The sequence below is a fragment of the Fulmarus glacialis genome, unplaced genomic scaffold (genome assembly GCF_000690835.1).
Source record: "Fulmarus glacialis isolate BGI_N327 unplaced genomic scaffold, ASM69083v1 scaffold5871, whole genome shotgun sequence".
NCBI classification, from domain to species: Eukaryota; Metazoa; Chordata; class Aves; order Procellariiformes; family Procellariidae; genus Fulmarus; species Fulmarus glacialis.
In genome coordinates, this window is record NW_009192045.1 from 20,717 (window position 1) to 45,321 (window position 24,605).

Sequence of the window (24,605 nt, forward strand, 5' to 3'; positions counted from 1 at the left end):
TTTGAAGAAACAAACAGCAATTCTCAGAACTCCAGCGGTAAGTGTGTTCACTCCCTCCTGCTGTTGCTTACCGCGTCCCTCTCCAGAGCAGGATTCAGCTGTGATCGGTGATTGTTTATATATTTGGGGTACCTTCTTTAAGCTTGCAGGCAGCTAGCTTTCTTGGGGTAGTGCCCTCTTCTCAATTCTCCCCAGGTTCCTGGCACTGTAAAAAATGATGATGTGGGGATCCTGCTCCCAAGGTCCATGTACTTCAGCACAGATTTTTCAACGGGAAGCAAAGATGTAGAGAAAGGGGAATATGGATGGAGATAAAGCAGTACTCATTCTTTGTCTGTGCATCAGTGAAGTCCTTGTGAAGCAAAACCATTCGCAACAAGCAAGAGAAGTTTGAGCACTATGAGTAGAACAGCAGTTAGCATTACAGTGATGCTAAATGTGGCAGTTTATTTACACATCGCTGTAACCGGAGTCCAGCTCTTTGTGAGTTTGCTACATGGAGGTCACAGCATATCAGATGTGTAGATACGGGACCAGAGTACATGTGCTAGAAGGAATTCAAATTTACCCCACTTCTGGAGTTTCCTTTGAGTTTTAAGTCCAAGTGGTAGTAACTAAACATAACCACCGGCCTAGACAATTTTGTTTAGGTACACCATTCATAGAGTATTCTTTACAAGATTTTTATCCTGCCAATGTATCCCCCTGCCTTCAGGTGGGACACTGCCATTCTCTTATGCTCCCTAATTGGAGCATAAGAGACAGACCAGATGAAATATAATTTTGGCATATTGATGCAGAGATAAATAACATGCCAGCAGAAAAGGCTGGCCTCCCTCCATTACCCATTCAAGAGTACCAAAACATGTGTGGTGTTCGCAACGCCGCTAGCTGGAATGGACAGGTAAGGGAAGGGATTTCTCCCTGGAGCAGGTTACATCTGTTGTGGGGGTTTATGTCTGCCTCTGAAGCAAATAAGGGGCTTTCTGGAACCATGTTTTTTTCCTTCCATGGAAAAGGAATGAAGTGGTGTTGGAAAACCCATGTGCAGTAGCAGAGTGTGTGATAGTGAATGGGAAAGAAGTTGTTTGTTGCTAAAATACTGTGTATTATGTTTTGGGGAACAATTCTGTACTAATCCAAGCATTCACCACAATTACAGCTGTTCATTCGGGGACAGAAAAACCTAAAGAAAAGAGGTGTAAGCAGAACCCATCAGGTGAGCTTGTCTGTGTTTCAGGCCCTTGTACTCTTTAGTCCTGTTCCACTTGGGTAGCAGCAGTCAGGAGTCCTTAGGGGCTGGCCAAGTCTGTCTTCAGTCAGCCCAACCAGGCTGTCAGACATGACACAAAACAGTGTAGTTCATTGACTGCCAAGAGTTACTAGCCTGACTTGCTGCTCTGAAAGTGGCCACTTGCCTCTCAGCAGGTGTGCTCCTCATGTCTTGTCTTCTGTGGGTAGTGGTTTGTCTGAAGGGTTTCAAAGCCTTTAAGTGCATGTCTTTAAATGCCAATATACCATTTGGGTTCCTGACTCCTCCGGGGCCCTTTGAAAGCAGCAACCTTAGATTGTTCCTTTTTTATTCCTGTCAAGCCCTGTATAGCCTACAGCGGAATGACAGAATTATCTTCCTTCATATCAAACAGCTCGTCCGTAAAGCCAAGAAAGCTGCAGGAGGGGAAGTGAACCTCTAGCATGGGAGGGATCCAGGAACCACTGACAAGAAGCACACACAAAGAGTGGCTGTATTGAATAATCCAAGACTTTAGTTGTGTCTGAACTGCTATTAAATACTGACCCATTGTTGCTGTGACACATCTCAGATTGTCCCTGCCATCTCCTTGTACCAGCTCACATCACACTCATCCTTCTGACTCTGTTTCTATCTGAACTGCAACATTTTAAGCACATGAGTAAAAGCTCACAGTAAAAATCAAAACAAAGCCAGAAATTCTTACAAATTGAGTAGTGAGTTTCATATGATTTGCCCATTTTATTTCATTGTAAGAAGTGTTTCTGTCTGCACCACATGTATGGTCAATTTATTTTAGTGGCTTAGTCTAGGGCCTGGCAGGCTGGAGCGGAGTTGCAAGACGCTCACCTAAACTTCTGTTTGAGCCAGGAAACCTGAAAGCTTGAGTGAGCTGCTCAGGACTGGTTTGAGGGGAGTTGGGCTCTGGTTGGAAGCAGTTCTTTTCTGCATTAGGCAGCTGACACACTCCTCAAAGCCAAACTGGTACATGGGGATGTACAAACTTGTTCCCTTTTCCCCCTTCCCTTTTCTATCCTGCATCCTCTTTTCTTCCTCAGCCTGCTTTTCCCCCTTGACTCCATCTTTGTGCTGCTTCCTATGTGTCCCATTCAGTGCTCTTTTCCAGCTCTTGCACCAAGCCATTTCTTTTCTTTTATTTCTTCTTGTTCTCAGGAGTCAGTCTAAATGTTCTTATTGATAGTAGCCTGAGTGAGCATCACCATGTCACACTACGAATGGCACTGGTGATTAGAGAGGCCATGGAGAGCTCTGCAGGCATCTGCGTGCTTGGGTGTCCAAGCAGAGCTCTCAGTAACTTCCTTCTTGAAGAGCTGACATGTCCTTACCTCCCCATTTTCCTTCTTTCCATGGCTGTGTTTCAGTAGGTGGGACACACTCTGTGTGGCTCAGTGTTCACATGTGTGATGTGAACTCTTGGGAGTAATTCTGGCATTGTTGGCTTGTCCTCTCTTGTGCTCCAGCCAGCAGATTTCACAAAGGCAGAGAAAGCAGCTGGTGATAATGTGGTTGAGAATGACAGAAGGACGGACACTTCCGTCCTCCCCACTCCCATCTGCTGCTTATCACCAAACTCCTGCTGCTTTGTAAACAATAGTCCCCAGGTTTGGGAGGTAAATGTAGGTCCCACTGGAGCAGCCTGAGAGCTGTGTGGCTTGGCCGTGTTAAATGCTTGATTCCCTGTACCGCTTGCTCTTTGTGGATGTGAGTTTTGTGTCACAGGCTCAGTTATAGTGATACCAAACAGAGCAGCAGTATTTTTTTAGGCCACCCAGCCGGGTACATTATGCTATTTCCCTGTGTCACCATCCCGACCTGCAGTGGCACAGACTGCTTCATGTCTGGAGGAGGACAAGCAGAGCAGGAAGGTCAGCAACTAAAGCCACCTAAAATAGACTTGGATGCAATGCTGTAGGGTGTCCTAAGTGGGAATAAGACAACTAGAAGGGAAAGTGTTGGATTTCAGATGTCTCTTCCCTATGCACAGCCCCAGTCCTTGTCAGTGAATGCAGGTACCTGGTATCCTTACCTGAGTAACCTGGCATCTTACTGCCCATAAAACAACAACAGTTCCTGTTCTGCGTGGCAAACACTACTTCGTGGCTGCGTTTGAGTCCATCTACTAGCAGAAAGTCCTTTTCCCAGCAGGGCATGATGGAGCCACAGAGTGGATGGAGAAGGACTGCTTAGCTGCTGTCCATCTCATGATTGGGAGAGTGTCCTTTGTATTAATGGGGGAGAGTCTCCACAGCCCCTTGAACTTGCTTTTTGATGAAACCTGGAAGTTTCACAGTGCTTTAAAAATAGTATCTGCTAAAATGTGCAGATTGCTTCCTTGTGCCGCTTCTGGAGCCCAGGCAGCCAACGCAGAGTTCCCAAGTCTCATGAAGCTTGTGATTATTCACTGCTGAACTAAGCAAGGTCCAGAAAATAATGACATGACCTGATCTTGAAAGATCGAATTGGCTCGTTGCGATGCGTAAGGTGTTGATCATCTAAGATGCTGTAAAGCTGCTTTCAAGAAAACACTCCTTGGTGGTGGTCATTTTGTCGAGTCTTAACATGTGCAGGATTTTTCTGTACTGAATTCCAAAAAATATTTGAAGGCCAGCTTGTGAATACTCTCCTTGCAAAAGCTAGTGATTATCAGCCTGAGCATGGGAAGGAAATAGCCCCAGAAAGGGGCAAATACGTGTATTGTGTTCAATAGTGAAGACTTGCTGCCCCCCACTTCCACCGTGCGCAGCTGGAGTGGGTAGAGCAGCGTTTGACTGGGACTCTGCAGACTTGGCCCTGCAGCGATGTCGTGTGTAACCACAGATGTGTTACTTCCTGAGCTCTTGAATCTATCCGTTGTCTCACTTTTTGTCTGACTTCGGAAAGCCTCAGGGGCAACAACCATCTCTAACTTAGTGTTTACAGCATAATCCAGCCTTATCTGTTGTTTTGGACGTTATGGATGACTCCTTAGTAAAATGAAGAATTTGTGGTTACACCACCTGTAGGTCAAGAGGGATGAAGGAAATTGTGAGACTTTAAGAAGAAAAAAAAACAAAGCAAAAAGGAAAAAAAAAAGTTCTTTAATTTAATACCTTAAAATACAGCCATCAAAAGAAAAAACTAATCGAAATTGACAGTATTTATTGCTGTCTAAACCTGCTAGATGTTATGAATGTGAAAGAGACAACATTTAAAATTATGTAGGGAATTGGGAAATATTTTTAATTTTCAGGGTTGATTTAAGCTGTATAAATGTGTCTCAATTTCATCTGCTGCATTAGGTAACTATTACTCTCATAAGTTCCAGTGGAACAAATTTTAGCATTTACAGCTTTTAAAATGTCGGTGTTTTTCACTCATATTTACACAGGGAAGCTTTTCTTTCTGGCAGCATTTATTTCAGACTGGGTAGAGGGGCAAGGGAAATACCTTCTTTTTTGAATCAGTTCATGCCAAGCTGAGGTGAGATTGAGATCAAAAAAAAGTTAATTTCCTCCTTTCGATTTAGACGTACAAATTTTTGGAAAAGACTGAGAAGTGCCAGTTCTCAGAATTTAAAGGACATAGGACCAAATTTTAAACATGCAGTTAGTGGGATTTTCAGAAATGACAGACTTGTTAGTCTGTCGTTTCCTGATCTTATATGCTATATTTCTTTTTAGTGAATCAGTTCTAAGTGCGAAACGTTTTTCAGTAGTGCACTTTATTTTCCTACGTATGCAGCACACTTAAGATAGTTATATTTAGCTAGTGAAAATGTACATAAGCAGCATCCTACAATGTATTATGGATCCTAATTCCCATCCAGTTGTAGCATGGAACTATTTCAAGCAGAAGGATAATTAGAAATGTCTCATTCACCACTTGCCACATAAACCCAGTATTTTTAGCATGTGTTAGACAGGGCATCTCTTAAACAGACATTCTTGCTTAGCAGCTGAGCAGAACTAACCTTTAGTTTTATGGAAAGGAGCAAAAAGGCAGAGTGCAAATCAGCATTAAATGCATGATATAAATCTCTTCTGAAGCTTTGTTTGGTGGTGATGGCAGCAGACATGATGTCTGCTTGAGTCCCCCATGCAACTTCTGTTGCAGTAACAGGGATTCAGTTCCTACTCTTGCCCTTACAGTGCCAGGACCCATAGGGCACCGGAATGGAAGGCCAGACTAAGACCCCCACGCGGTGGCTACTGCCAGACTTCTGGGATGAAGCAAATTGCATCGTTATGTTGAGACTGTTGTCAGCGTTACTGTGTGTTCATGAGACTTGAGTGGATGGATGATCTCGCTACAGAACAAGGATGTTCAGGTCCTCAAACTACCAGCTAGTCCGAAAAAGCTGGTTTGCACTGAAAGTGCAGGTGGTCATGGTGCACATGTGGGAGGAATCAGCTAGGTGTGTTACAAACATTGGGATCTTCCTCCTTCTCTGTTCTTGGCTATACATCCTCTTCTGCTCTTTCTCTGTAGTGCAGTGATCATATAGCACATCCAAATCTGGTTGGATTTCTTCTGGGAAGATACGACTTTTAGGCTAGGATTTTTGGTGGGTGAATACCAAGCTTTAATGCTTGGGGCACAACAATTCGTGATTGTTGATTGTTAGCACAGCCAGCCCCCTATGCCTCTGCCTCCCGAGATGCACCCGACTGTCTTGCAGGTTATGTCAGCTGGACCGAAGCACAAAATACAAATCTCCATCAAGTGGTTCATCTTTTGGTAAATCTCTTTCTCATCTATTGGTTAGTTTGCAAACAGTACAAGACTGCTACTGCTGCGTTTCCATTGAGCTGGGAGGTCCAAGCCTGCTAATGACCAAGTTTGAGGAGTGAGGAAAGGGGGGAGGTTGTCATTATCTGAGATCCCACATGGTCATAACTAAGCCTTCCAGAGCACCGGTAATGCTGACCAAGGGGCAACACAACTGCACGTGCATAGAGCTACATTTTTCAAAGCAGCCTAAAAATGATGTGCCCAGATGAAGGATTACCATCTGAGTGCAGTTCTCACCATTAGAAGAAGAGTAACATAGAGACAGACTTCAGTTAATAAAGTGTCACTTTGCTCCGTCGCATAAATATGAATCGCTGTGTCCACTGGGCATTTGCGTGGAATTGAGGTTTCCAGGAATGAACTATTTATTTCTGGTGCAACATTTATTTAAGTTGTTTCAGACTTGTCGTGTTCAACAGGCAACTTGTAGACAGGAAGAAAGATATCTGGGTTAAAATAACCACTCAGCAGCAAGTCTCTGTGGTAAAATCCTGCCAATTGCTCAGGAGCTCTGGGACACCAGGAAGGACATTGAGACAATACATACAAAAGACATTGAGGCAGAAGTGTGAGCAGTCAGCAAAAGTGGGAACAAACAGCCAGTGATACAAGCTGTGGATTGCAGTCTTCAAGCACAGATACTTTGCCCGGCTGGGGCTGGACAGGACATCGCAAAAAGGGTCACCGGTAGACTGATACATGGGCAGAAAAAGGTGAACTCCTGCGTCAGTTTTGCCTGGAGAATCTGTGGAGTGAAAGATTAGCAAATCCCTAAAGCAAGCCAAATTAATCATTCAAACTATGACACTTCTGTGACTGTTCTATGAGTAGTTGGCTTTAGTGGAACTGGCTGTGCTGAGGCAGGAACATTACAGTGCATGGATAACAAAATGGCTCATAATATAAAGACCAGAAAAATCCCAACAGTCTTTCTTCGCTTAAAATACCGTAGTAGCAATGTTTAACAAGTGGCCTGAACTCCTGTTGCAGACTGACAACGGTTTTCACGTGTGTAGGAAGTCAAGCGTAATGAGGAGACTACATTAGCACTTCTGGCTGGGAGGCAGCCAGAGAGTATGTTGAGAATTCATTGCAGTGTATTAAGTGGTGTGTGCCACTGTGTCGTGGTTTAACCCCAGCCAGCAACTGACTACCACGCAGCAGCTCGCTCACCCCCCGCCTCCGGTAGGATGGGGCAGAGGATCGGGAGGGCACAAGTAGGAAAACGCGCGGGTTGAGATAAAAGCAGTTTAATAATGGAAATAAAGCCAAGTAGAATAGTAATAATAACAATGATAACAACAACAATAATAGAATATACAAAGCAGGCGATGCACAATGCAACTGCTCACCACCAACCAACGCCCAGCCCATCCCGAGACGCGAGAGCCCCCCTCTTCCCGGACCACACCTCCTAATTATATGCTGAGCATGACGTCACGTGGTGTGGAATACCCCATTGGCCAGCTGGGTCAGCCGCCCCGGCTATGCTCCCCTCCCCCCAGTTTCCCATGCACTTCGCAGAGCATGGGAAGCCAAAAAGTCCCCCAACAACCAAAGCATCAATGGGCCATCAACGTTCCTCTCATACCAAACCCAAAACACAGCACCCCCACCAGCTGCTGAGAAGAAGGTTAACTCTCTCCCAGCCGGAACAGAAGAAGGTTAACTCTGTTTAACTCTGTCCCAGCCGGAACCAGGATACACTGCTGGGTGCCTCTTCCAGATCAAGGTGACTTCTAGGGGGACAGTAAAATGTTGAGTTTTGGCCCTCAAAAGCATACTTGTCTCTGGGGTGCTGAAAGAGCCCTTTAACACCTGAAGCCATGGGACGGTCCAGTGAGCATCCATGTGTTCACTGAGTAAGTACAACGCTTCCCAAAGCAGAGGCAGAGAGCACAAATAGTGAAAGAGTGGTACCTAGAGGAACCTGCCCTGTTCAGCTGCTCAGTAGGACCAAATTAGGAACCTGTTTCAGTGAAGATCTTCCTCCAGATACAGACCTCATCAGCTGCAAATAGCACTCTTAGTGCCACGTTGGGTAGTAGAAATGCGTTAGGCGATCCGCAGCGTTCTGTGTCCAACTGGTACCTTCCATGCATACCCTTTCCATAGCACTGTCTATTCATGTCTTTGCCAAGCATCATCCATGCCTTCATCTTCATTCCTTACTGGCTGGCCCTGGCAGCTGAAGCCCTCTTCAACAGCTCAGGTCCTCATCATGTTGAAATATTTAGCACGAAGGCTCTCTGTGCTTGACCTATGCGGTTAATGAATTAAGTTTTCCTTCCAAGCAAAGGAAGTCCGTCAGCCCTGAGAGCTTCATTCACCGATGCGTCAATTCGTAACTTTGGACCTGGGACCATTCTGTAAATACCCTGAATTGATGACTGAATAGGTTAATGAATTAAGTTTTCCTTCCAAGCAAACCAGTCCGTCAGCCCTGAGAGCTTCATTCACCGATGCGTCAATTCGTAACTTTGGACCTGGGACCATTCTGTAAATACCCTGAATTGATGACTGAATATTTAACACTAATGGTTTCTTCTCCTCTGTTTGACACTAAAGGACCTCACCTGGAAACTGTAGGAAACTGCACAGGGTCTAAGGTGCTGAAAATCACTGCTTCGGCTCCAGTGCACTGCAGGGTGGATGCAGACAGTCTCTGGTTGACCAAGGGCTCATTGAGCATCTAGGGTTTCCATTCCTTTCGGTCACACCTTAAAGAGAGGCAATCCGCAAGGTGTGCTCGACAGAAAATGTGTATTCTCAGCCTGAAGTAACGTGCACTGCTTAGGAACTCTCTCCTTTGGCATACCATCCGGTGAGGCTGAAACACCCTGGTTTTCCTTCCCAGCTTCAGGTTGAGGAAGCTGCACGGTGAATCTGGGAATTTGCATCTGGGGCCCCAAAAAAAGCATTTGTAAAGGGTTTCTTGCCCCCTTGGCTTTTCTTCTGCTGGCCCTCCCCACTTGACTGTTTCCATTACTGTAGCATAGGGTGTATGTTAAAATGTCTGGACATTTCAAAATGGGAAGGAAAGATGCAGATTTCCTAGCCATGAGAAACCTAGCAAGACACTGGGAGAGAAAATTCAGAGGTGGACATGTCATAATTTGCTGCCACAGTTAAATCTGGAAGTGCAGAGTAAGGATAAGGATCAGTGAGCAGATAGGCAGAGCTGTGTACCATGCAGCGAGGTCTCTGCCAATCTCAATATTTAAATCTCTTTCTTTTTTGCAGAAACCGCAAGTCCCCTGATTTCAAATCCTTTCCCGCTTTTACAAAGTAAGTGTGATGGATGGATGTGGTGCGCAAAGGCGGGGACTTCCACCCTGTAGCCGTGCTGGCTTGCCCTCTTAGCATTTTTCATGAATAAATGTTTTTTTATTATGGGTCCAGGTGTCAAAAACAAAATGCCTCACTTCTGTGGCTCTGGTTTCAGATTTAAATGCATCAGAAATCCTTCAGGGTGTTTCTGTGCAGTATGTGGCTGCTAGACTATTTAGACTCACTCACAGCCTTCTGGGAGATAAGTTTTGTGAAATATGCCAATAATATGTGTTCTGAGAGACCAAGATTTGAAGACTGAAAATGAATCCACTATTAAGTTACATTTATGCGCAGGAAAACTTGTCTTCATGGCTCAGCTCACTAAATACCTTTGCAGAGACAATTCCCTTTGGCCTGAGGGCACAGATGAGAAATGGGAGCCCAGGACATGGTGGTGAGCAAGCAGGAGGGGAAGGAGAGCAAGTTTGGGATGGGCAGGTGGTCTCTGCTCAAGATTCTGCCCCGTGTCCTTGATGCTTTCAACAGGCGGATCTTCTTCCTTTGCCTTACAGTGTGTTTGGTTACTGCTTGGCTTGTGTCTGGATTTTAGGGGTGATACTGACTGCGCCAACCTCGTAATCCAGGACTGCTGTCCCTTAGCGTGGCACAGCCCTGAGTGCTGCACCCTGAGCATGGCCATGGTGGCGGAGGACGCTCGTTCTTTCTCCACTTGTAAATCTGAGAAAGCAGTGAGAGCTTTATTCAGAAAATGAGAGTTCACATTAGAAGAGAAATCAAATTAGTGCCACAAATTTAACAACCGCGATGCATTCAGGACTCCCCTTTTTAAAGCATGCTTCATAGAACCTCTTTATGTAGCACCTCATTTATTGTCTGAGATGGGTGGAAGTGAAAGAAGTCCTGTTTTCAAGAAACTTCCACTTATTTTGGTGTGTGATGGTGTTTTTCTAGGAGACTGCTGCTGAGTCGAATGTATTGTTCCATCAGTTTGTGTCAAAGGTTTGGGAAGACGCAGTTACACTGTTATTAAAGCTAAAGCCAGTGGAAACATTGGGCGAAAAATGCTGAGAAGTTTCCCTTGCAGTTCTTCTGCATTTGTTTTTCATCAAAATGTGGACTTAAGTGTTGAAATGTGGGTCCTTTCTGTTGAGGAGAGTTGCCTGGGGGTCTGCTCCCTGCGCTGCCATCAGTCGTCGAGCTGGCTGCTGGGTTTCACTCGTGCACAAGCAGCTCAGGGTGTTTTCTGTTGAAACTTTCTGTTAAAAGTTCTCAGTTCATGTTCACTCCTGGCCTCAAACCAGGCTCTGCTGTTTTCTCTGACTTAGATGTGGCAATGAGAGTTAGCATGGGAATTAGAGTGATTTATTTAACCTAAGCACAAATGCTGTTTTTTCTCTGTCTCGGCTTGTACAGCCTGCTGCCTTACTCTGGAGCCTTGTTCACTGGGTATATATAAAGCTCTAATAAAAGTGTCTAATAATAACCCTGGGGAAAGATGTTTTAAGTTGTGCAACCGACTATGAGTGTTAGTTCTGTGTGGCTCAAGAGACTGAAGAGGCTTCAGCAGCTGCTGATGCTTTCGGTTTTTGTAAAGGTGTTTTCAGAAAGCACCTGGGCAACCAGTAAGGGTGACGTGATAGCATGTCTTGTTCAGAGTGCAGAGGGACCTGGCTCGCAAAGCAGATTGGTTTTTCTGGGGAAGGATGCTTGTGGGGAGAAGGAGTGCTTTGTGCTCAGAAGCCAACACCCAGTGCATCACAGAATAATGTCTCTTCTATTAGCGGGGGAAAGCTCGTAGGTGCTTGATAGAAGAATGAAATGCCATTGCTTGGGGATGCTGCAATGCTTGAGTTTCAGACTGAGCTTGCAAGAGGCTGCTGGAAGTGCCCTGGGATGGGTGTTTGCAGTTCTAACGGCACTGCTTGCTTGCAGGGGATCGGTTTGTTTTCTCCACTACGCAATCCCTCTACATTGTGGGAAAACTCGAGAATGAGAGTCAGACTCAACTAAGATCGGCTGGCTGTAGAATATCCATTTTCTGCTGACAGGCAGACAGGGCATGACATGTTCAGATTGACTTCCTCCTCCTTCCAAATTTTCAAATATTTTGCCTCAGAAGAGCTGTACAGGATCCTGGCTCAGCACAGTGCGATCCTCAAGTTGCTGGAGAGAGGATAGCACTGCCGCTTCAGAGATGGCCATCTCCGAGCGCTGGGGTCTGCTCCTCTGCATGGCAGGCAGTGGAAGGAGCGGATAGCACAGAGACAGCTAGCACGGCTCAAGAGAAAAACCTGCTGGGTCTGTGCCACAAGCTCTGAGTGGAAGGGGACAGACAGTGAGGAAGGAGGGATCAGAGGAGGAGGTAGGCGGTGATGGTGGGTGGACAGATAGCAGGGGACAGCCAGTCGCCTGTCATATGCTAAATGTTGTACCCTCTCTCTGCCTTCTCTGGTGCTGTGTGGACAGGTCTGGCCCACACAACATTTGCCATTTCATGCACAGACTTCCTGCTATCAAATTTAGGCTACAGGATTGCAGAAGGCTGCTGAATGTACAGCAACAACACAGAGACAGAGAGACAGCAGGGCTAATGTGGCAGCCTGAATTCTCTGAGGGTCCAATTCATGATTTCTTATCCTTTTGTGAAGACTTAGAGCCTGTTTCCACCCCTTCTGCAACAAAGCCTCTTGCATGCAGCTCAGCCATGTGGCAGAACATGGAAGATAGGAGATGCGCATGTGTCAGGGGTCCGGCAGAGTCCTTTCCCTGTTGCTGCATAGGCTCTCCAGTTTTTCCTGCTACTACAGGAAGGTGCATTGTAGCTGTGGCTGAATATGAACCCATGCGAGAGCTTGAGATGTATCCCAAGCCTGCAGAAAATGCAGCATCTCTGACTGCTGCCCCAGCTTCACGGCTCTGGTCTTGGCTATGTGAAAAGCTTGCTTTCTGGAGATGGGTAGAGGAACGATAGCAGCCTGGCATTTCATCTTCTGAGACGTTTAGCAAAGTGTGAGAATGCTGGGCTACAGATTAGAGTTGAGCGTTGCAGGATTTTAATGGTTTACTCATTAATGTGAAGTTTTTGTAGGATGCACTACTACTACTGGCAGTCGGTAGTAGAGAGGCCACAGTCTGCTACACACAAACTGCAGGACCTTGTGCCTAGGTCACAGCCTGGCCAGCAAAGCAACAGCAACCAAAGCTCAGGATTTCAGGCTGTAAAAGGGGAGTACTCTGAAGGCAGCCTCGATGAGCTCTCTGCCTGTCTTCTTCCACCTTTCGTGGCTGTGTAAAGTGAGCTTTGGGCTGTTTTCACACCCTCCCTTCCCATCACCCAGCTGCTTTAGGTTGAGCAGTGGTTAGTAGTAGTGAGCTGTGGAAACAAGGAGAGGAAGGGAAAGCTTCTCGTGAAGCCTCATGAATTTATCCTCCACTCCCTTGAGATACAAGTGTGAAGGAAGGTTGTGTGAGTGCGGCAGCCCTGCGTGCCCACTAGGAATTGGTGGGGTCTTGGGATGATGTAGCCCACGTCCTGCACCAGCCTGGGAGGGCTCAGGGCGCTGGGAGCTGTGGTTACAGGTGTGAACTGGAGTCCCAGCCCGCAGCCTGAGCAAGCCAAGTACACAGCAAGAGACCAGTGGGCACCAGCATGTGTTTGGCGTCTGCCCAGGGGAATACAAATAGAGGAAGCCTGAAGAAAGCAGAGCACCCTCCTCCCCAGCCCACGCCAAGGAAACAGAGCTAGAAAGTTCACAGCACCTGGCATTGCTAAGAGGCCCATGGGCCCAAGTGAGAGCCAGGAGCCTGTCTGAGCACGTGGGATAAATGGCTGTTTTTTTCTCATAGAAAGAGGGTACTGTTGCTCCTGCCACAAATCGCACCCCCTCAGATGTGGAGCAGCAAGAGGAATTGGTTCCTGAGAAGCAATGAGGGGTTTGAGGAGGTGAGGGAGAAGGTTTCCAGCAGCATGAGACAGGCTGTCTGGACAGTCCTGCTGCAGGTTGGAAGTCTCTGAGCCATTTCCGCTCTTCCTGCTTTGCTCGTACATAAGGCCTGTCTTGGCCACCCAAAACAATTGGGGCTGTTGGGGAGCACTGATGTTCTCAGGGGATTGGTGCAGGCAGCACAAATGGGTCCCAGCTTTCCTTCTACCACCACCAGCAAAGCCAAGAGGGAAAGGAGAGGTTCATTGATTGGAGCAGTCATGGGAGGACCTGTGGGCCCCTTTGCTGAGTTCAGACCATCTGATGGAGAACAGATCCTTCTGGATGCTGTAAACCTCAGTCTGAGCAAGGAAGAGGAGAGCTGAAATTCTCCCTGGGGAAGGAAAAGCAGAGGTCCTGCAGTGGTGTGGAGGGGGCTGTGCTCCCAGGATGGAGAAAGGGGCGCAAGTGTGGCTCACAGGGGTGTTCAGAGCAGTTTTGACAACTTTTCCAGTTAACTCTACCTTTAAGTTGCAAGCAGAAGTCAAAGGGAGGGGGGAATTTACTCGCTGTGCATAGCAGCCTAGATAAGCAATTCTTTTCCAGCAGTGGCTTTTGCCTGGTTTCAGATACAGATTGCCTCTTTCTTCTCTCCACCTTCCAGATCCCTCTCCCTCTTCTAGTACTGATGCATCCCACCCTCCTTTCAGCCAGCCTGACTGTTCCCAGCTCTCTGCGCTGTGGAGCAAAAGGGGCTTGGAAGCTGAAATCTCAGATGTAGTGAAACAGGAGAGAAAAATAAATGTGAGAAATGTGCTGCTTGGAGAGTGCTGGAACTTCGCGAGTGATTTGCTTCCCAGTGAGGCGCCCTGTAACTGAGCTTAGGGGAAGAGTTGTTCTGGTGGCTACTTGGAAACCTGCTTCTAGGGGAATCATGGAGTTTGTGTACTTGTCTGGGAGCAGAGAAGAGTCCTCGGACTACAGCAGTGAAGGATGGATTGCTCCGACACCGCTTTCTCTGGCCAAGATTATTACAGGCAGAGATGGCAGAAGGGAATGCCTGCATCTGCTTATGTTTAAATGGTACACAGAGACCTCAAAGTATCCCAGGGAACTGCAGTGCAACATCTCTAAATTTCAGACTTTCTGAAGCACCTGAGATGTACGGCATGTTCTGTTCTCCCAATTCTGTTGTAGGGGAAAGGGCTCCAGCAAAGCAATGGGGCAAAGAACAGGGGTAGTAGCTTTGTAAGCTACCCTGGCTGCAGCACCGGAGCTCTTCTGACCCTGCCGGGAACCTGTCGGCAACATTCAGCAGGCCCTTTGAAGTATGGCTTCTTTCATTAGATTAATCAAATGTAAATTTTGACACTGGAAGGGGGAGTCACCCCACTTAGTTTGAGACATTTCCATCTGAGCAGCCTAGGCTCCATATGCAGCAGAGGCAAATAGGTGCATCTGTAACACAGGTCATCTGACATTGAAATACGTATTTAACAGGGATGGTTTGCACCCATGTGGGGTCTTCTCTCTGATAATTACAAAAGGAGTCTAAACAATTAGATTACATTGTACCTCTTTTGGCATTTTACCACAACCGACTATTTCACTACTGATGATTTCAACAGAAACAGCCAGTCCATGTTAATTCTCCCAGTCCTGAAATTCCTAAGTGTGCTGGTCAGCTGCCAAAGTCTTCCCTTTTTTTCACAAGCACAGTTACTTAAGTACAGTATTTCCAAACTTCTCACTACAGCAAAACACAGGAGTAGCATCACAAGAAAATACAGTAAGTTAAATAAAGCATTGAGCACAGCTCCTCCTGCAGCTGGCTCCGTCTTTTCAGAGGGCTGTAGGTTCTGTGGGAAAGGCACAGCAGGGTGTTTAACCTTATGGCATATAAGTATAGCTTATACGAACTGCTTATGGTCTCTTTTATGTTTTTCCTCACAGCTTCCTGTAGCCATCTGATGAATTCTGGGGTTTGCTACCTGAGATAGACATCTTACAGACTATAGCCAAGTCAGGCTTGTGCTTTCCTGTATTTTGGTTCTTCCATCCTGGACGCTGGTGCTTTTGCTTATGTGCAGTACATTTCTTAAGTTTCACTGATGCAGAGTATGTTTTTCCCTTCGAACATAGATACGGATTTCTGGTATATTGTAGCAATAGACCTTGCTCTGTGTGTGTGCCAGGCATTTATATGCAAAGTTGTTTATATAGCAAATGCTTGCATTTGTCCATTCTGCTGTTACAAACCAAAATGCCACAGCATAAATGGTGGCAGTGTGCTGGTATATCTGGAGGTATAGAAGCAAACTGCAATGTTAACATATTTCAGCCACTGTAGTTTGATATTACATGTGTCAACTAATGCACTCAACTAATACTGTTTAAACGAGCAATTGCAAACATTTCCTGTTAAGTTAATTCAGTGGAAAAAATGCACTTTCAACATACTTGTTAGAACAGAACTAAGCCTATCTATCAGCTCATGAGGGAGCTCTGCACCCAGCTCTTTCCTGACTCCAGCTCATCCATATTACTCTGGCAACATGGCTCTCCTGCTCTGCTCTTAGCCTTCTGGCACAGCTCTGATTTCTGTGCTTCTTCCCCTCCACCTCTGCTTAACCCCAGCGACTTGCTGCTGCCAAGCCCAGTGGCACTCACCATTCCCCGGTCTTGCTGCTCTTGTTGACAGCCACAGAAAAACCAAGCTGAGTTCCCCCATGGCATTTCCCCATGCCCCAACTTCTGAGCAACAGGATTTTTCACAACCCGATGCTCCTTGTCTTACTCAGGAAAGGCAGCAGAGACTGGAATTTGACAGAACAGGATGTAAAATTAATTCATCATGCTTTGCTTTCAGACTTAAAAAGAACAAGGATATGCTTAAAACAGCCTGCAGTAGGCATGAACTAGTAAACCCAGTCAGTGTGTAGGCTCTCAAATCTTTGTGCAGACTCACTGAGATCCCCCCCACACACCCCGGCAGGTGCTTCACTTTAGTGCACGAGCTGTCCCTCTGCCACCCCGGGCCTTCTCATGGCAGTAAAGTGAAGCACGTGGATAAATGCCTGACCCCAGCCCAGGAAGCAGTGACGTGCCCTAGCGCTTTCCTGAATCACAGCCTGAGCCCTGCGGGTTCCGTTCTAAGGAGCTGCTGTGACGTGCACACGTGGGCTGAGGTGACAAGGACCGGGCCCTAGGGCGCTGCCCCGCTACTGTACAAACTGAAGTATGCACGTGTGCTGCTTCCCTGCATACTCTGTATAATTCTTCTGAACTGATTTCTCCCAAACAGAGCCTTACACCTGTGGAGCTTGTGGAATCCAGTTCCAGTTTTATAACAATCTCCTGGAGCACATGCAGTCCCATGCAGGTAAGCTGGGCACTTCGACTCGCTTGAAGCGGAGAATTAAATTCTGCGCTGATGCCTGATGTTGACCCCGTTGTGTGTCAATAGAGCTTTCTGTGCTCACGGTTTCCAAAGCCCCAGTAATTTCACCTGCAGCAAAAAAGATACTCAAAGGCTGAAACACATAGCAGTGGCTGCAACAATGCAAGGCTCAGGGTATATCATAAATACTACTCCTTTCCATAGGAAGAGAGGAAACGTGCCATGCTAGCACAGAGCACATCAAACTACTCATTCCCTTTATCCAAAGGTATCTAAGGAATGCTCATTGCATAAGCATTAATGGGTCACTCCTACAGCAGATTAAATCCCTCCTCCCGCAAAAAGAGTAGTTTTCATTGAAGCAAACAAAGCAAAAATGCTTGCAGGGCAGCAGAGCCTTTGCCTACACAAGTCTTTTTCTGTGCTTGTGTCTCCTGGAGTTCTGCAAAGGACTGAAATGTGTTCTCAGAAGAAGAATTTGCCATTTCATCAGTTGTGTTCACTTCCTTCTCGGCTATCTACAAAAGAAAATTCTGAGGAGTAGTTCCACTACTTTGTTTCTAAGCTACCTTTTTTGTTTTCTATCGCAATACATAAAAGACGATTTTGAAATCTCAAAGCCAAAGCTGTTCAAAGACAGCATTCAGAATATTCAAAAATGCAGAAAGAGGATTTTTTTATATTGGCAGAATTTTTTTCTTTTTTTTCCTCTTGCATGAAAATTCAAGTGAATTAACACAGGTTTACAAATTAATTCACTTTTGACAGACCTGTGTCCTCCGACAGACAGCTGCTCTGTTGAGATATACGTTCAGTGCTTGCATTTGCCCTTACTTTACAGGTAAGCCCTGAGTAGAGCGGCACAGAAGGACAAGTAGCTTGAGGAAAAGCATATTTTCCATTCTGTAACAGTAATTCTAATCGAAGTTCTTAACTTGTTCTGTGTTTGAGTTTTGGTCCTAATTTTAGTGAGTGTCCCTTGAGTTCTTCATCCATGCGGTTCCTCGATTCCAGTTCAGTTCTCATTGGCGAATCTTAGTGCAGGCTTTGTGTGTTGTTCAGCAGCTGCCTTATTTATCATCTTTGTAATGTTATGAATAGACATTTAGGGTGATTTGTTGTAAGATGGTATGAGTTTTGTAGGTATTATTTTCTGTTAGAACATAAGCTGATTAATGTAGAGTAATTGGACTTCATGTTACACCGAGGAGCTGTGAAGCTCTGCTCAGGGTAGTGGCTGCCGTCACTCCATGGTGTTGGGGTCTGTTCTTGCTGTTTGTCGATGGCAATTTCTGCTTGCCTCCAAGCTGCGTCCTGACCATCCTGTTCCTTGTTCTGGTCTCTGGTACTGAAGTGCAGCATTTTTAGTTACAGCTCTTGGTGACACTGAGTAGAGAAGCTGCAAAGGAGGGACCAAGGCTAAGGTGTCAGAGGGGAGAATGGCAATTCACTGGCAAGGTGTGAGCTGTTGAAAATTTTAAGCTAGTGCTGTCTGCAGCTTCTTCCTTCTCTCTTCTTTACAAATGACCCATGGCCTCTGGGCTTGTTCACCTGGGTTACTCTGGACACAGAATAGGGCTTGAGGGAGCAAGTATGAGTGATCTGACTCGTGTAATGTCAGCAGAGATCCCCTCTCTTCAACTCAGGATTACTCTTGTTGAACTCCGTATTTTCTCATCTCTCCCTGCTCCATTTGTAAGTCGCTGTCTTCTGCTTGGCTTCTTCCCCCCAAATGTCTCACTGGTACAGTGACAGCAGGCTTGTCCGTGTCTTCTTTAAGTGCTTTCTCCAGGCGTCACCAAGCCTGCCCCCTGTGAAAGCGGCCGTCCCCTGCGTGTGAAAGCGGCATCTCTGTGCATGGTGCTTGCCAGTCCTGTGCTCGTGCCTCTCCCTCTGGAGGGAACAGCAGCCTTTCCTCCAGATCTGTGCAGCTGGGGGCGAGCGGCGTGGTATTTGCTACTGTGGGATGAGGGCAAAACAAAATGAAGAGGTGTGAAAGCTACAGACAGCTTTGGTGGGTGTCCGGTTCTGATATTGTACTTAAGCAGAACAACAGTGGAGATTACACAAGACTTGCAGTTACTCTAGTCACAGTTTGTTGCCTTTTAGTCTGTTGGAGCTTGGGGATTTCCATATCCAAGAAATAGCATCGGCACAACATCTCTGAAGTCTGGGGGTGCAGAGACCTTGCAGTAGTCAGCAGAACTGGTGGCATAGAATCCACATACTGGGGACACTGCCATAGTAGCCGTTTAAACCAGTCCATATGACTGGCTCAAGTAATGTTTCATTATGGGGATGCAGAGGTACAAGAAGCCCATATGGGTCAAATATTCCCTCAGTTACTGTGTTTGGGAGTCCAGTTTGGCTTACCGTGTCTGATGCAGAGGGCTAATCTCTTCGAACTCCATGTGATGCATCCACTGAGCCGCTCTTGCAAGTGACTGAAGACAGGGAACGTGCTGCTGGCCTCGAGGAGCAGGGACATGCTGGTTCTTGACTCACTGAGGGGCTGAGCCTGAAAGCTAGAAAGCAATAAGGAGAGATTATAGCTCCATAAAGCAGCTACACAATGAGAAGCAGCAATTAGAATGTAAATTGGAGGCTGAAAAGCAGAAATAGAACAGCAGAACAGCAGGCAAAGGAATTTGTTCTCTAACTACACTGTACAATATACAGCTTTGACTCCCTTTAGAGTACTTTGTTCAGGTTGAGTGCTACCATATAATGCCCTTCCTACAATCTAGAGCTAAAAAAGTAAAAGGACGACTAGGCTGAATCTGAATTAAAGGATTGGAGGCATGAAGAGAAATGAAAGAACCATGATCTGTGTAGTTCACAGACTGCCTGATAAGGAAGATGAGGCTGAAATGCACAAATCTCATTAATGCTATATTGAATGCCAGCGGATATTTGTACATAATAAATCCCCTATAATTATGAAATAGATAAAAGAGTGGGGGGGATGAAATACAGAGCGTGTCTCCCCCTACCTGTCCCTCTCCAAGACAAGGAAGGCCTGAACCATGAAAGTTAGTAGGCAACATCCAGCGTTTTCCTTTGCCTACCCACAGATGTTTGGAGTTGAGGACAGTGGTGACATTAGCACAAGAGCAATTGGTCTAGGCAAGTGCTGGGGGAAAAGTGATGTCTCATATCTGATCACTGGCATCCACTGGAGCACCTCCTGCTCTTCACGTCTCTTCCACACCTGCAAAGACCGACCTCTGGCTGCAGTCCTGAGCATGGCAGTGCTTCCCAGGTACCAACCACGACCAGTGAATTCCCTGGGCACATACAGTCCTCGAGGGAGTCCCAGAGTCTACCCTGGTTCTGTCATATCCTGGATTGCCCTTAGGTATTGATCCAGTCTGTGCCCAGACCTGATAATAACTGTGCAGTCTGTGGCTGTTCATCAGCAAGGTTTTTGAATGCCCCAGCAGTTAACATGCAGAGCTGCTCAAATTTGAGAGGACTTGCTTGTAAGGTAGAGGGCACTGGAGTTTCATCACATCATTGCTTGTCTCTAGATCCTTGCTGGTCTCCCTTCTCTCTCACACATGAAGGAGGGCAACTTTGCCCTCTCCTGTTTGTTCTGATAGGCAGCCCACTGCTGTGCCCAGCACCAGATCAACCTGAGCTGCAGAGCAAAGCACCTGCGTGTACCTTAATGAGGCATTCCTCTAATTCGTGCTCTGCTGTCTGGAGCGCTGGGGCAGGATTCAGTTCACTGCATGCTGGTGTGCCTAGGCTATAGATACTGCCACCTGAGCTGGTCAACTTGGACTCCCTTTATAATCAGTGGAGAAGTCGTCATTGACTCCAGGTGAGTTCAGAGCATGATGGTTCTTATACTACTAGAGGCATCTAGTTCTGCCTGGGTGAATGAATTGCACTCTTAAGCCTGTTTTGCACCACTGAGTGTAAAAGGAGCCCCCAAGGGGCCACTTTGAAGAGAGGTGTGTCTAATAGAGATGTCCAAAATTAGGTGAGATGAGTCTAGCTGTGATGAATAAAGGACCTGGTTTGTCTTCTTTGTTTTTAATTCCATCCTTCTGTTCAGCCTGGTCATCAGTCTCTCCATCTTTCTCCTTCCTCTTCCACCTCTCTTCATTGTGCGCTTTATTGTTGCTTCACAGCCTGTTTCAGAGCACAATTTCATAGTGAAGCATACTAAGAACTAGAAAATTTCCTCTAGAGAGTGGGGAGAAGTTCTTGGGGCACAGGAGAGGACAGAACATGGATACAACACAAAATTTACTGATCTTGACTGCTTTTCCTTGAAAAATCCCATCAGATTGGCAGCCAAAGTGTTTAGCCCAGTTACATACACAGAAATGGGAGCATGAACACAGAGACCCCTAGAGCAGTTGGTATCTTTGCAGCCATAGGGAGGAATGATCTTTGGTGACACTCCAGAAACTTGTTTTTTTTTTCTTTTTGTTTCCAGTCTGAGGCAGCAGTGAGCAGCCCGAGGGGAGATTGGCCCTTTCTCTACAGTGAGAGGAAACTGTATATGAAGATTGTAATAAGATCCTTAGATACAGAGGAGTTGAGCATAGCTTGAAAAACAAAGTACTTAACAGTAAAGAAAAGGGAAGCCACCTGCGGTGCAGAAAGAGGCAGTAAGGCAAAAGAAGGATAAATGTTTCTTACAACTGCTTTCATTTCAAAAGCAAGCAAACTGCACAAGCCAGGCTGCACAAGGAACATCTATTCCTCCTGGTGTGCAGCTTCAGTTGATTGGGAGACATTTCTCAAGGTGTGCTGATGGCATCAATGTCACCGATGTGCAGAAAAAGCCATTGTCATTTCAGCCACATTTTGGGAGGTGATAGGTTGCATGTCCAAAGACGGTTCTCAAGGTTTCTGACGGTATTGTGCCATCTCCCTGAAAACTGCTTAAAAGCTATAGAGAATGTAGTAGATTGTTGTCACCTTAGTTAAGGGAACCATAAATAAATGCTAAGCAGATGGGTACTGTTTCCCCTTCTTTGTGCTTTAAGCATTATTATCTTGTGCTAACGCCTCCCTGTCTCTTGCCCCACAGCTGACAACGAGAACAGTATTGCCTCTAGCCAGCCCAGATCACCTCTAGCTGTTGTTGAAGAAAAGTGGAAACCACAGCTCCAAAGAAATAACGCCAACAATAGTACGTAGCAGCGTTTGCTCTTCTGTCCTGGGCTTACCTGTCCACTTTGAAAAAGTGACTGTCAGAGAGGGTGCAGCAGTGATGGGCATTGCACAAGGCCCTTGTCCTTGCCTACCTGCACTTGATTTCATCCGTAATTCATGTACTATCGTGCAGAGCAGAGCACCCACTCCCATTACAGGAGCGCTTGTATGCAAAAAGTACTGGGAGGCAGTAGGAAAGGTTTGTAAGGAAGGTGCATTTGGGAACTCCTGGAAAAAGTTAACTTCTGATCCAAGGTCAGACTTCCTGGCCTGGGGTTGAAAAATTAATCCAGTTGTCACGGTGTAACATAGGCATAACCTGTCACTCCCTGTGCTGGCAGGCAGCCAGCATCTGGCTTTATCCCCGGCTCATCCTGTGAGCTTGTGCTTCACCACCAGAAAAGGTAAAATAGAGCCCTGTGGGGCTGTTCCAAAGCACTTGAGCTGAACAGCCTGGGGGAAGGGTGAAACAAAAATACGGTGCTTTGTATTCTGGTATGGCCAAAAATGACGTTCACATTGCCCGAAATCAGCCACAAAAAGTGGGGTTGCTGGAGTTCAGAGGAAGAAATGGAAATTTGGGCTTCAGCCCTGTTTGAGATGGTGGAGGAAGTTGCATGCTTCCCTGAAGCAACTGCTCTTAAAATAACTGTCTCAAAGAAAAGGCTCAAATGACAAAAACGGAAAGATGTCCAGCTTTCCAGCTAGGCTAAGCTGTGACCACCAGCCCATAGACATGGATAGCGAATGGCACACATGATTATAACTTATCTAGGCAGTTCCTCAATAAACACCACAGAGATGCCATTTGTTAAGCACTGGATTGTGAGTATATAGTGTGTGCTCTGTCTCAGTCCCCAGATCAGGTGAAGCATGCAGATAAGCTCCTTGCTGCTCTAAGCAAGACCAAGGCCTGTCCTTGGGGGTTCCTCTGTCCCGAAACCCTTGGGGAAGGAAATCCAGGGTTGGAGATGCCTCTACCATCATCTGGGCATGTTCCACCTTTTTGGGTCTCTCTCAGAATTGTTTTGTGACTTCCTCCTCTCTCCTGCTGCAGAGGAGCAATTCTCATCTGGTGCTTTCTCTCCCTCCTTGTATTTCACTGCAGCATCCGCGAGCGGTTCTGTAGGGAACAGCGCGATCCCAGAGAAGGAGCGGCAGAACATTGCCGAGAGGCTCCTCAGGGTGATGTGCACTGACCTTGGGGCTCTGAGCGTGGTGAGCGGGAAGGAATTCATCAAGCTAGCACAGACCCTGGTGGATAGTGGAGCTCGCTATGGTGCCTTCTCTGTCACCGAAATCCTTGGCAATTTCAACACACTGGCTCTGAAGCATTTGCCTCGGATGTACAACCAAGTGAAGGTCAAAGTCACCTGCGCCCTGGGCAGCAATGCATGCCTGGGCATCGGTGTCACTTGCCACTCACAGAGCATCGGCCCCGATTCTTGCTACATCCTGACAGCTTATCAGGTGGAAGGCAACCACATCAAGAGTTACGTCCTGGGAATTAAGGGCGTAGACATTCGAGATAATGGTGATTTTATCCACCACTGGGTACAGAACGTGCTCTCGGAGTTTGTGATGTCGGAGATCAGGACGGTGTACGTCACAGACTGCAAAGTCAATTCCTCTGCGTTCTCCAAGGCAGGCATGTGCTTGCGTTGTTCAGCCTGTGCCTTGAACTCGGTAGTGCAGAGTGTGCTGAACAAGCGAACACTACAGGCTCGCAATATGCACGAAGTGATCGAGCTCCTGAATGTCTGTGAAGATCTGGCAGGATCCACGGGCCTCTCGAAGGAGACCTTTGGCTCCCTGGAAGAGACCTCTCCCCCACCCTGCTGGAACTCAGTCACCGACTCCCTCCTGCTCGTCCACGAGCGCTACGAGCAGATCTGCGAGTTCTACAGCAGGGCCAAGAAGATGAACCTCATCCAAAACCTGAACAAACACCTGCTCAGTAACCTGGCAGCCATTTTGGCTCCGGTGAAGCAGGCGGTGATTGAGTTGAGCAACGAGAGCCGGCCCACCTTGCAGCTAGTACTGCCCACCTATGTCAAACTGGAGAAACTGTTCACTTCCAAAGCTAACGATGCTGGTGTAGTCAGCAAACTCTGCCACCTTTTCTTGGAGGCGCTGAAGGAGAACTTCAAGGTTCATTCGGCACACAAGGTAGCCATGATCTTAGACCCTCAGCAGAAGCTGCGGCCCGTCCCACCATACCAGCACGAAGAGATCATTGGCAAGGTCTGTGAATTGATCAATGAGGTGAAAGAGTCCTGGGCAGAAGAAACAGAATTTGAACCTTCAACCAAGAAGCCTCGAGCAGCAGGGGAAGCCACAGCAGCTCAGGAAGAAGATTGGTTCGGGAAAAATGAAGTCTATGATTATTTGCAAGAACCTCTCTTCCAGGCCACCCCTGACCTGTTTCAGTACTGGTCGTGTGTTACCCAAAAGCATACAAAACTAGCCAAGCTAGCCTTTTGGCTCTTAGCAGTGCCTGCTGTTGGTGCCAGAAGCGAATGTGTAAATATGTGTGAGCAGGCTCTCTTAATCAAAAGGAGACGGCTACTCAGTCCAGAAGACATGAACAAACTCATGTTTTTGAAGTCCAACATGCTTTAAGACTGTCTTTTAATTAAAACAAAACTTTAAAACACTGTTCCAAACAAAGAAAAAGAATTTTAAGTTCTAAACACTGTGGACCTCATTATGAATGCCCCTGGAAACCAAGTGCTTTTTTATATATATATATAAAAATATAAATATATAT

At 46.5% G+C, this 24,605-nt stretch overlaps 1 protein-coding gene across 1 annotated transcript in view; it reads left to right on the forward strand.

The window, feature by feature from the left end:
* The window catches only part of ZNF618 (zinc finger protein 618), a gene marked incomplete at its 5' end in the record, with an annotated part of 39,401 nt that extends 14,802 nt beyond the window's left edge, over positions 1 to 24,599 (forward strand). Inside the window, 6 exon segments of the mRNA XM_009586894.1 lie at positions 1 to 37; positions 1,163 to 1,219; positions 9,287 to 9,331; positions 16,565 to 16,642; positions 21,711 to 21,812; positions 22,944 to 24,599. The exon segment at positions 1 to 37 is cut by the window's left edge and continues 26 nt beyond it. Of these exon segments, the coding sequence (XP_009585189.1) occupies positions 1 to 37; positions 1,163 to 1,219; positions 9,287 to 9,331; positions 16,565 to 16,642; positions 21,711 to 21,812; positions 22,944 to 24,457 (1,833 nt within the window).
* Between the last annotated feature and the right edge of the window lie 6 nt (positions 24,600 to 24,605).